Source organism: Galeopterus variegatus, unplaced genomic scaffold (assembly GCF_000696425.1).
Source record: "Galeopterus variegatus unplaced genomic scaffold, G_variegatus-3.0.2 Scaffold4548, whole genome shotgun sequence".
NCBI lineage: Eukaryota > Metazoa > Chordata > Mammalia > Dermoptera > Cynocephalidae > Galeopterus > Galeopterus variegatus.
Genome location: NW_007730659.1, coordinates 149,550 through 160,978, shown reverse-complemented (window position 1 = coordinate 160,978; position 11,429 = coordinate 149,550). Strand labels below are relative to the sequence as shown.

At 48.9% G+C, this 11,429-nt stretch overlaps 1 protein-coding gene across 6 annotated transcripts in view; it reads right to left on the bottom strand.

The window, feature by feature from the left end:
• Positions 1–2,418: 2,418 nt before the first annotated feature.
• UPP1 (uridine phosphorylase 1) overlaps positions 2,419–11,429 on the bottom strand; it is a 21,647-nt gene continuing 12,636 nt past the window's right edge. For 4 of the 6 annotated variants that reach the window (XM_008587803.1, XM_008587804.1, XM_008587806.1 and 1 more), the window contains exons 3-8: positions 10,016–10,133; positions 8,341–8,499; positions 6,992–7,106; positions 3,908–4,117; positions 3,526–3,672; positions 2,419–2,630 (exon numbers count right to left, since the gene is read on the bottom strand). In XM_008587803.1, coding sequence (XP_008586025.1) covers positions 2,491–2,630; positions 3,526–3,672; positions 3,908–4,117; positions 6,992–7,106; positions 8,341–8,499; positions 10,016–10,133 — 889 coding nt within the window. In that variant the 3' untranslated portion in view covers positions 2,419–2,490. Of the gene's footprint in view, positions 2,631–3,525; positions 3,673–3,907; positions 4,118–6,991; positions 7,107–7,984; positions 8,312–8,340; positions 8,500–10,015; positions 10,467–11,429 lie in introns of those variants that run through there. The other 2 variants (XM_008587802.1, XM_008587807.1) reach the window with 2 other exon arrangements.

Here is an 11,429-nt window from a genome sequence, read left to right as displayed (position 1 = left end):
TCTGGTCAGGGTGGCATTATGATCACTGTCATCGGTATGATGAGGCTGGACTGGAGGGAGGGGCTGTGGGCCACACAACACTTCCACATCACACATCACAGCATGGCTGTGTAAATGAATGCCAGTGGGTCACGTGGTGAACTCATGATAACTCACTAGTGACGTCCCTATTTCTCAATGTACAAAGTTCTTGACCATTATTAAAGTTTGGCTTTTACATGAGCAGAAGCCATCCTGAGCACATCATTTTAGGATTTACACTAGAAGAAAACATGGAGTGAAATCGGTCTTTGAAATCTGGGGTGATTAGTTCCATCAGAACAAACCCAACGGGCCGGCCCGGTGGCGCACTGGGAGCGCAGAGGCGCTCCCACCAAGGGTTCGGATCCCATGTGGAGACCGGTTCCCGCTCACTGGCTGAGCGCGGTGCGGGCGCAACACCGAGGGTTGCGATCCCGTTACCAGTCAGTAAAAAAGACAAAAAAAAAAAGGAAAAAAAAAAAAAAAAAGAACAAACCCAACTGTTTCTAATTCTCACTTACCAAAAGCACTGAAAGCAAACTGTGTTGGTATCATTTTACTCTGGCTCAGGGAGTCACTGCTTTCGGCACTGAGAACAGAGGAAGGCGTCAGAGCCCAGGTTTCGGGGAGAGCACAGGGGACCAGGCTAATGACTGGCACAGCAGACAGGCCCATGCAGGGTGAGGGAGGGACCAAGTTTTTGGTAGTGTCAAGGAATTCAGGTAACACGTTTGAGAATGTTTACAATGTCAGCTCCAGGGATATCTCAGTAACCAAACTAAACCTACAAGTTCAGTTCTCACTGAAATACAGTGACTGTATTTATCCAATCTGAACAAGATAATGTTGCTCAACCCCCATTTCAGGCACTGTCTGCTCCACCGGTGTAGTCAGGGCTGTTACCCTGTTGAGATGTTTGTGGGGTGACTTGCCCTACCTCACAGGGCCAGCAGAGGGCAGTGCACTGCCACCTGGGGCAGCTGGGAGCTTGGCCAACATCCGCTTGGCCTGTGGGGAAGAATCTCATTAAGTAATTTTACCTTCAGCCTCACCCCGAGGGTGCCCAGTCAACAGGTTTGTGATCTGTCCCCTAGCAGACTTCCAGGCCAACAGAGACAAACTAGCCCTCTTGCTATTAACGGCCTCCTCTTTAGCCTTAAATCCTGTTAACATGCTGATTGTTTCTGCATTTTTTGTCTCTGCTTTAACAAGGATGTTTTCCCAGGAAGTTGTGGGGACCCCCAGGTTGAAGTGTGGAAAGGACTGTGGGCTGGGGTGATGGCCCCCCACCTGCACCCTCAGCACAGTGCAGAGCCCGGCTAGTCAAACACACAAAAGCAGAAGCAGCTGTTGCAGGCACGCTGGCCTCCCGCCCAGGACATGGGGCTGCACGGCCACCCCCGCAGGCCCTGGCAGGCCAGCTCAGTGTGGTCCAAGGCCTTGGGGGAACCTGACCCATGCCAGGCATTAGCTGATTGTCTGACCAGCAGACATGTACCCAAAGGGGCATGGCACCATCCAGGTTAAGTCTGAGACAGACAGCAGCATGTGACAGCAGCCTGGGGACGGGAGCACGAATCCAGCTCCTGCAGCTTGTACTAGGTTGAGGCCCAGGAGCGCTGGCCCTCAGCATACTGCCTGGGCACATAGACAAACAGGACAGCCTCAAGTAAGAGGCGCTGGGGGAGAAACATGAGGCAATTCACTCTCCACCCTGAGCAGGCCAACATTACAGCCCCTAGAGCACAAGGGACAGGGGGATTCTCTGACTGGGGTGGAGGTCTCTCTTGCTCTTAGCCCCTAGAAGAGTGCATGGGCTCAGCCTCTGCTAATGACCCTCAATCTGGGGCAACTCACAGAAGCACAGAGAAGGGGCTTCTCGAAGAGTGTGCAAACCACACACAGACACACACACACGACTACGCTGAGGTTCCCATGCACCTCTACACCCCTCAAAGTCACACAGCAAACTGCCAGGTAGAGCCGCTGGGTATGGGAGTGTGCCTTAGCATCCACCAGGAAACAAACCCATCTCCAGTGCAGGGAGTAGGATCTGGTACCAGAGCCGTGCCACAGTGACGTGGAACTCCAAGTCCACCCAGCACACAGGAGCCAGCGATGCCCCAGCCCGCACTGCCCCTGGCTGACTTCTTGTCCAGTGATGGGAAATCTGACCACCATGAGAATTCTAGAGTCCGATTATCTTCCCTAGAAATAGTTCCAATTCAGTAGAATGTTCTCAAAGAAACCCCAAATCAGGCTAATGTCCTTGAAAATGCTCGAATGAAGCTTAAAAAAAGAACATCTCCTGTGTGGCTAATCCTGGATTCCTTGACTCTGAAACGCAACCCAATTCCCCAGATTCTTGGTAAAGTGCACTCCACATCACACAAAAGGTGCTTTTGGACAATGGTTTTTTATTGGCAAGTGATGATAGCCACTTGTCTCTGGAGGCTCAGAACGGGGACCTCAGGCCTTCCCCAGGCTCTTCTTGATGAAGTAACCGACCAGCCGCTGTGGCCTCTTCTGGTACTCAGTGAGCACGTCATGAGGGCTGAGGATCTGGTCCCCATCCAGGCGGTTCAGGAGGGTGACACACACCACAGCGGCTGCAAAGAGCAAAGGCCACATCAAGGCAAAGTGTCAGATCTCCAGTTCATTCACCAAGACGCAATGAAAGACCAGGGGCTCCAGGAGCAGCCTCTGGCCCCCCTCAGGAAATGGGCGACAGCGGAGTGTAGGAGGTGGAGGACAGAGAGAGAAAGGCACCGGGTCCCGGCGCTCAGAAGGTCCCTCCCTCTCTGCCACCACCCCGCCCTGTCTCTCCTTGCCTTTGCTTCCCAAAGGAATTCCCAAGCCAATCTCAGGACCAGCTCAGGGCTGCCCTATACCACCTTGAAAGGCACATTTTGGCCCAGGTGATAGGATGCAGGGATTTCTGGACTGCAGTGTAGGGCTTGAAGGGTGGCAAGGAAATTGGGGGGATGGGGGGCAGTGGATTAGCCACAATTCAGAAAGCCAAAAAGCTTTGAAAGCTGAGCTCTTTGTAGGGCTGGTGGCAATCTCACTGGGCAGCCACACAAGATCTGAGCTGGGGAGAGTCTGTTCATCACCTTTCTTACCCACACAGTGGCACGGGGTCACTGCAGGGACACAGAGAATTCTGCATTTTGTCATGTGACAATCAAAGGATGTTGAGCACACAGGTGCAGGGATGTCACCTTCATTCAGAAACTGACTTGGGGACAGAGTGGGTGGCACGGGGTCACTGCAGGGACACAGAGAATTCTGCATTTTGTCATGTGACAATCAAAGGACGTTGAGCACACAGGTGCAGGGATGTCACCTTCATTCAGAAACTGACTTGGGGACAGAGTGGGCAGAAGTCAGAAACTGGTATTGGGGTACCCTGGGAGGAGAGGCCCTGGTGTGGGGCTCTGGGCTGAGCCAGCAGAGCAGAGAGGAAGGGACGAGGGGCGCTGAAGCCAACCAAGTGACTCCTACCTCTGAGGCCACACTCGCTGCACATGGCGGCAAACACTGACGATTCCATCTCAATGTTCCGGATGCCGGCGGCGTAGGCCGCCCGCAGATACGCCTGCTTGTCCTGCTCCGTGTAGGAGCAGAGAGCACCGTCCAGACGGCCTTGTCCTGAAACACATGTGCAGATGTGAGAACCACATGCATGCAGTAAGCTCCTCCCGGGTCACAGCACGCTGGCACCTGCTACGACCCGGACACACCTGGCCCGCCCTCCAGGTGCAGGCCTCCACGCAAACAGATCGTTATAACCACCGTGGAAATGCTTCCTCCAAGACAGCAGCCCCGTGTGTGCAAACCGCAGAGGCTCAGGGGAGGGACCGGGGCTCCCTGGCCGTTGCCTCACCTTCGTAGAAGTCCAAGGTGCACATGGTGTTCCCCACGACTGTGGTGAATTCGCTCAGGTCTGTGGAACACTGGAGCAGCTTCTGTACCAGCTGCTTATCCAGGTCCGTGCTCCGAACGACCCGCTTCCCCAGCACGATCTGCTCGAACTCCGGCTTGAAGCAGGCATCCACGGCCTGCCGGGTTATGACCACCGAGCCCGGCTCCAGACCTGGAGAAAGAAGCAGACGTGGAGACTGGGCAGGGTGGCCAGAGAGTGCCCAGCAAAGCCTGTGGAGAAAAGAAAGTGATCTGTTGTCACGTCTACAAACTGGAGCGTCCAGCGTTGCCCTAAGAAACACACAGTGGCCCATTAAAAGGTTTTTCTGACTAAAAGCAAGTAACATGTAATAATTGTAGAAAATGTAAAAGAGAAAACCACAAAGAATCACCAGGAATCTCCCTGTGCTCGGTCCAACATTCCTGTGTCTTCTAGCACAGTGGCCCATTAAAAGGTTTTTCTGACTAAAAGCAAGTAACATGTAATAATTGTAGAAATTGTAAAAGAGAAAACCACAAAGAATCACCAGGAATCTCCCTGTGCTCGGTCCAACATTCCTGTGTCTTCTAGCCATGGCTAATTTTCACTACTGTCTGGAACTCCACCATACAGCTTTAACAGGATGTAACTGATCCCTGTTTCATACATTTTTATTACTTAGATTTAAAGCAAATACTTGAAAAGAAAGTAAGCAAAAACTAGGCTAGAATAGTTATAACGAACCCTCATTCACCCCAAACCAGCTTCAACGAGGACCAACTCCTGACCAACCTGGTTTTCCTCTATGATGGATGAATTACTAGGTTCCATTTTGTGTCTGTCTTCCCGGCACACCCTCCTCGAACTATTTTCATGTTTGTAGGGACATTATTCTGCTCCTTATTTTTTCATCCTATAATTGAACATTGTTAGGGACTGAATGTTCATTTAACCCCAAAATTCATGTGTTGAAACCTGACCCCCAAGATGATGATTTTGGAAGTGGGACCTTTGGGAAGTGATCAGGACATGAGTCCTCATGAATGGGATAGGTGCCCTTATAAAAGAGGCCCCAGAGAGCTGCCTTGCCCCTCTACTATGTGAGGACACAGTGAGAAGGCACCCGCTATGAACCAGGAAGTGGATCCGCACCAGACACCAAACCTACAGGTGCTCTATCTTGGACTTGCAGCCTCTGGAATTGTGAGAAATAAATGTCTGTTGTTTAAGCATCCAGTCTATGGTATTTTTGTTATTACAGCCTGAATGGACTAAGATAACCATAACCCTGTCCTGATATTTATTTTAATGCAAAATTGGTTTTCCTAAGCCTACAGGAAGGAATAAGAAATCAGGAGAACTTTCTAGAGCTCACACATCAGTTGTTTTCATTAAGCATTGGAAAATATGGCAATCGCTATGACCCTCTGGCTGCTTGCTTCCCCACCCTTGTTTATCTGAACCTCCTTGTTCCCTGGCACTTCCTGTCACTGCTTGGGTCAATTCAGAGTCTCCTCTCAGCAGTTTCCCCTGGCACTGAGGCTGGAGCAGGGAGAGCTCAGCTGATGCCTTTTGTGAACTCACAGGGCCTGGGATGTTCAAGCCCCTTTAGATTTCCTCGTCCCCCTCACACTGGGAGATGCAAACTCCTCCAGGGTCAGCACTTTCCTAGCAGGACCTGTTGGCTCCCCTGAGGTGCTTTTGTTTCCAGGTCTGTGGATGCCTCGCAGCCCTCCTGAGCTTCCTCCCAAGGATGTGCCGACTCTGCCCAGAACTTGTGGCTATTTGTCCCACCAGCTCATATTTTGGAATTTCTGGGGACACCATGTCAAAAGGTTTGGGTTTTGCTCTCCAATTTCTCTGTCCTTTTTTTTGGGTGCCTCACTTGTATGGGGATTTGAACCCTTGACCTTGGTGTTAAACTGAGCTAACTGGCCAGTCCAGCTCTGTCCATTTTTATGGGGCAATTTAGGGAGACTCAAAACCTACACTGCTCACCCCAGAATTCTCTCTGATCATTGATTTTTAAAAAATCCCTCCAAAGCAAAAACTCAAGAACCATTTGCTAGAGTTCTTGGCAGATGCTAGCATGACATGCACGGCCGAGAGTATCTGGTTGGTGTTATCAGAGATTAAATCTGCAGGACTGGAACGGCTCATGGCCAGTGGTGTGTTTTCCTGGGAACAACTTCTTTAAACTTTAAATTACAATCATGCAAACACAGATTTCACACATCAATCCCTCTATATGATGAAAAAAACCCAAGATGTGGGGTCTAAAGACTCGGGGTCTAAAGCAAGTCCTCTTTTATAGTTAGAAAATCTAAATTCTAGAGCTACCATAAATCCAAGAGAGGCCAGGCCTAGATAGTCAGAAAACAAATGCACGCAGGCCCACCTGGTAGCACCAAGGCTAACCTTGATGTGGAGCAAATGCAGGCTCTGTCTACTAGCTCCGAGCTCCCCCGTGGGAGCAAGAACTGCTGGAGCCCAGTTCTTAGCAGAAAGACTGGTACAGAGTCATGACCTCAGAGAGCAAACTTATGTAAAATAAACTTGCCTAATAGGCTTTTGCTTACAATTCAACAGTATTTTAGAATTTTGCTTTCTCATTAAATCCTATTTTTCTTTGTCATCTTTGTTTTTTACAAAACACGCTGGGGACTGGGAAGTTTTGAGCTAATTAAAGGACACATCTTAGTTTTGTATTCCACCTCTCTTCCCCACCCCTTAGATTTTCCTGTAGGTTTTCTCATAATGTGCTTCAAAGCCTCACAGGAAAAGGGTGGAGGAGAAGTGAGCAAAACAGAGGCAGAGAGGAAGGGGGGATTAGAAAGGATAAACGAGGAGGCGCAAAGTGCCTGGTGCCTTTCTGCTACCTGTCTCTAGGATACAGGCTGGGAGAACTGGTTGGACAAAAAAGTAAAACAAGCTTCTTTTCACACCTCCTGTTGAGAAGCTTTCCTTGAACAAAGCCAAGGGCCCATCCCATGCCATGGTGGAGCTACGGCAAGGGCTCCAGTCCTCTGTCCCCTCACAGGGCAAGTGGCTTGTCTGCAGACTCACCTATCCCGCCTGAAGTGCCAATGCGGATGATGGTGATGTTGGAGCACCTGGCGTGGTACAGCAGCTTGATGAGCTCGTGCAGCATGATAGCGATGGAGGGAATGCCCATCCCGTGCTGGAACCAGAGAGAAATGCCAATGAAAGCCCCAGGACGTGCGTTCATCTATACCCTGGTTGACATTTTATGTGGTGCACTTCAATCCACCACGCTCATCACGGTGGTAACGGAACACACACTTCAACATATAAACTTAAAAACTATGAACACTTTGGGGAACGTAAAAGTGTGCAAAGAGCTGTCATTACAAGGTCCCATTTGATCCACACAACTTGTCAGACAGGTGGCAGCTGAGGAGCCAGGCACTCAGCAGAGAAGCAACAGCCTGCCACTGTTGTGCAATACACAGCTCCTTGCGGCATTTGAAGCCCTGCACAAATGCCCACCCCACCCACCCATCAGAGGTTTCTCTTTTCACTTTTCTTCCTATGGTCTCTGCTTCAGCCAAACTGAGTAACTGGCTGGTCTGTCACCCACCAGACTCAGGATGCCCTGCTGACTTTGTACTTTAGCCTGTGCTGTTTCCTCCCAGCCTCCTTCAAAGACCATCCAGTGTTACATCTTCCACAATGCCCTCCCTGAGATACCCTCAGCACCTCAGGGGCTGTCCCTGTGGTAGAGCCCTAGGGGAGAGGTATTCCTGTTAGTACATCATGGTGTCTTCCACACAGGAAGTGCTTTCATAAATTATCTGTCACCGATAATGTCTTGGCTCCCTGATATTGGTATTGCTAGAGGTCTCAGGTGACCAGGGAAGGGGGGACATGCATCTCAACAGGAGGAATATCCTCCCCTAACTGAGTCGCTCTTCGTTTACATTGCTGCTGACAAAGGAAATCAAAACTGTAAAACATGAAGGCTTCTTTGACGGAATATTGGAGATCTCTGGGATCACCCCATTACTAAATCAAATGTGTTATGAAGTAATCACGCACCGTGAGGTGGCAGAGGAGATGGGGGGCCTGGGATGTGGCTGTGGTTCTCCTCATGGCCCTGGTCCAGGCAGGGCACCCCCTCCTGTCTGTGTCTCTGGTTCACCCTGGGCACACTCTCCCCCTGCACTGCCACCTGCGCACTGTGGAGAAAGCTGTGTGTTTGCACTTGCATGTGCGTACTTGCTCTGCCCTGGAGACTGAGCCTCCAGGCAGAAGCCTGGGTCCCATTCATCTCTGCATCACAGCCATTTACGGTAAACAGGTGTTAGAGGGCCAGCTGCCTGCTGTGCAGAGGGGCAGGGCACAGGGGCACGCAGAACCTGGACACTGAGCCCAGGTGAGGGGCAGGTACTCACACTGACAGACAGCACTGGTCCTACTTTGTACATGGCGTAGCGGTCGGTCCCTGCACAGATGTTGGGATAGTCGACACCCGGGCGGTCAAAGCCCAGCTCTTCAGCCACATACTTGATGAAAGACTTCATCCGTGAGGGGCTTCCACCCACACACACAAACTGCAGCCAGAAAGCAGAGACCCTATCAATGCACTGCCTGTAGCAGACCAACATCAGCTTCACCTAGAAACTTGCCAGAAATGCAAGTTCCCTGGCCACACCCAGACCTACTGTATCCAGGGGTCCAGTAATCTGCATTAACAAGCCCCTCTGGTGAGTCTGAGAGGCACCCATCACAGAATCACTGCTCAGTATAGGTGACCCCACAGTGAACAGAGCCAGCTCCACAAACACAGGTCCAGAACCTTGCTCTCTGAGAAAGTACTTCCAGGTCCCATGTGTGCTTGGCCTCCCCCATGTGCATGTGGAGGGCAGCCCGACCTACTGGAGAGAGCCTGGGTCAGAATGAGACGATGTCTCTCACCTCCTCACTGTGCACCAGGGCCCCCACCCCATCTGCAGAGCAGGCTGCTAAGCATTACCTCTCACCTGGCCATCCCCAGTGCCAAATGGGCAGAGCATGGAAGAGCCAGGGACGGAGGGGCTGGAAGGTTGTAGCTACTGTGGGTGGGTCTCTTTCAGAGAAGTAAAAACTTTAACTTGCAAAGAGTCATGTAAGAAAAAATAAAAATAAAAAAAGCAAATAAGCCAGTTTTAAGGAGTTTGAAGATAAAGGAAATGAATTATTATTCTCTAAACGTAATAAAAGACATTCCCATAGCCTGGAATAAAAATCACTACAGATTAACCTAATGGGATGAATGGAAATTTAATGAACTTAAGAGCACAAGGATAGTTACCCCGGAGTTTGAAACCAATACTGCCAAAGAACAGTACCACCAATGGCAGATGAGACACAACTACCATTAAATACCAAATTATGATCCCACACAGCAGCACTGGATTCCAGAGTCCTGGTTCATTTTTACTTTTAATTCTATATGTTAGTTCATCTTTACCCATAGGGATTAGACATTTAAAAACCGAGGGATTTAAGACTCTGTAGGGAAAATAGACTGGAAGCTACATTCAGCAAAAAAAAAAAAAAACCCATTAAAGACAATTAGCTGAACAGAACATCAATATGTACCTCAGGGATTTAAGACTCTGTAGGGAAAATAGACTGGAAGCTACATTCAGCAAAAAAAAAAAAAACCATTAAAGACAATTAGCTGAACAGAACATCAATATGTACCTGAAGTTACAAACAACAGATGTGATACAATGACCATTTTTCACTATCCCTTGATCCCCTAGAAAATGTTTTATCCCTCCCTCTTCTCTCAGTTAAGCATTAGGAAGTTTACTTTATATACTGTTTTAATTTTATGCTGTACTAAGTTTGTTTTGTAAGAAATGAGTTAGGGACAAATATGGCATTACTTAGAATAGTTTTCTTTCACTGGCTAGTTCACATCCTTGAAAAGTTAACAATCTGCAAAAATCTGATGAACAGATAACTTCATGAGCCTGTCACCAGAGTATCTCTCAACCATCTGTGAGGAATCTACCTGTGTCACAGAGGAGGAGGTTGATTGGAGGACAAATTCCGAGAATTAAAAGGCTGGCTTTTTACCTTCACATCTCCAAACATAGCTGGGAAGTCATGTGTGCTAGTGCTGAGACTGAAATGGTAGAGAACATCTTCTTTCATTGTTGCTACGTTTGGATTTGAAAGTCGGACGAGGCAGTCACTGTTAGAAAATGAGAAAGTGGAAGTTTTGTAGAACATCAGTGTCCAGTGGCAGCCATCATCACAGGAGTGACCTATGTCAGCGAGATGTGTGCGGCACATGGCGGGGGAGTGACACTGCCAGGCCCTGGGGATAAGATGCCCCAACACCATCAAGGGCCCCACTTCACTCCAGCACCCTTTTTGGAGGGCAATCAGGAAGAATTTGGAAAAGAACACAAAAACGTGCAAAGATCAAAATGTTAAATTGCCCCAGTTGCTACCCAAATCAAATTCTTTCATTCCATAAACTTGACTTTACTTTAAAACTACTATGTTCACCATGGGAAATGTGGACGAAAGTAGAAAAAAATCACCTCTAACCCTATCACCCAGAGATAACCTTTCCAATCTGCATGTTTTTAATTTCTTTCTCTTGTCCTGTTGCACTAGCTACCACTTCTCCAGTCCCAAGTCCAATAGGAGTGGTGACATACATCTTTCCATCTTGCTTTTTTTCCCCAATGTGGATACTAGAAAATTTACGGGTGGCTCATTACATTTCATTTGGACAGCATGCTGCTGGTCTAGAATACGGGTTGGCAAGCTTTTTTCATAAAAGGTCAGATAGTAAATATGTTTGCCTTTGTAGGCCATATGGTTTCTGCTACTTAAGTCTGCTGTTGTTGCATGAAAGCAACAGACAATATGCAAATGAAAGTGGTTGTGTCCTAATAAAACTTTATTCACAAAAGCGGAGGCCCCAGGTCTAGAGGATTCCATCTGCAGCCTCCCCAAGTCCCTTAGAGTCAACCACAAACACAGCTCCTTCAACAACGTGTGCCTTCTGATTCCCAGAGAAAGGCATGCTCCCTGCAGGAAACTGAGGCAGATGGGCACTCGGAGCAATCAGGGCCTTCTTTTTCTTTCTTCTGAGTCTGACTTTCTGCCCAGAATCAACTGACCATGTTTCCTCTTCAATCAACTCCCAAAGAAAAGGAGAAAAAAGATGCAAAAGAGCCAAAGACTTGCTGCCTGTGAGCTGGAAATGCCCTTATATATAAAAGGATGCTCTCCCATCAGATATCGTCATTCTCCATCTCTCTCCAGCAACAAAAACTCCTGCAGGCCATGGCCGTCTCTTACTTATCTCTCAGTCCCCCACAACACACAGCAGACATGCAAAACAAGGTCCGAACTGGTCATCCTCTGCCTAACCTACATTATCTACTCCCTGTTTCTATCTGGCATGTAGCATGAACAACAGACACTCAGGCTCCAGACACTGAGGGGTCACACTTCTCCCTCTGCCTACATC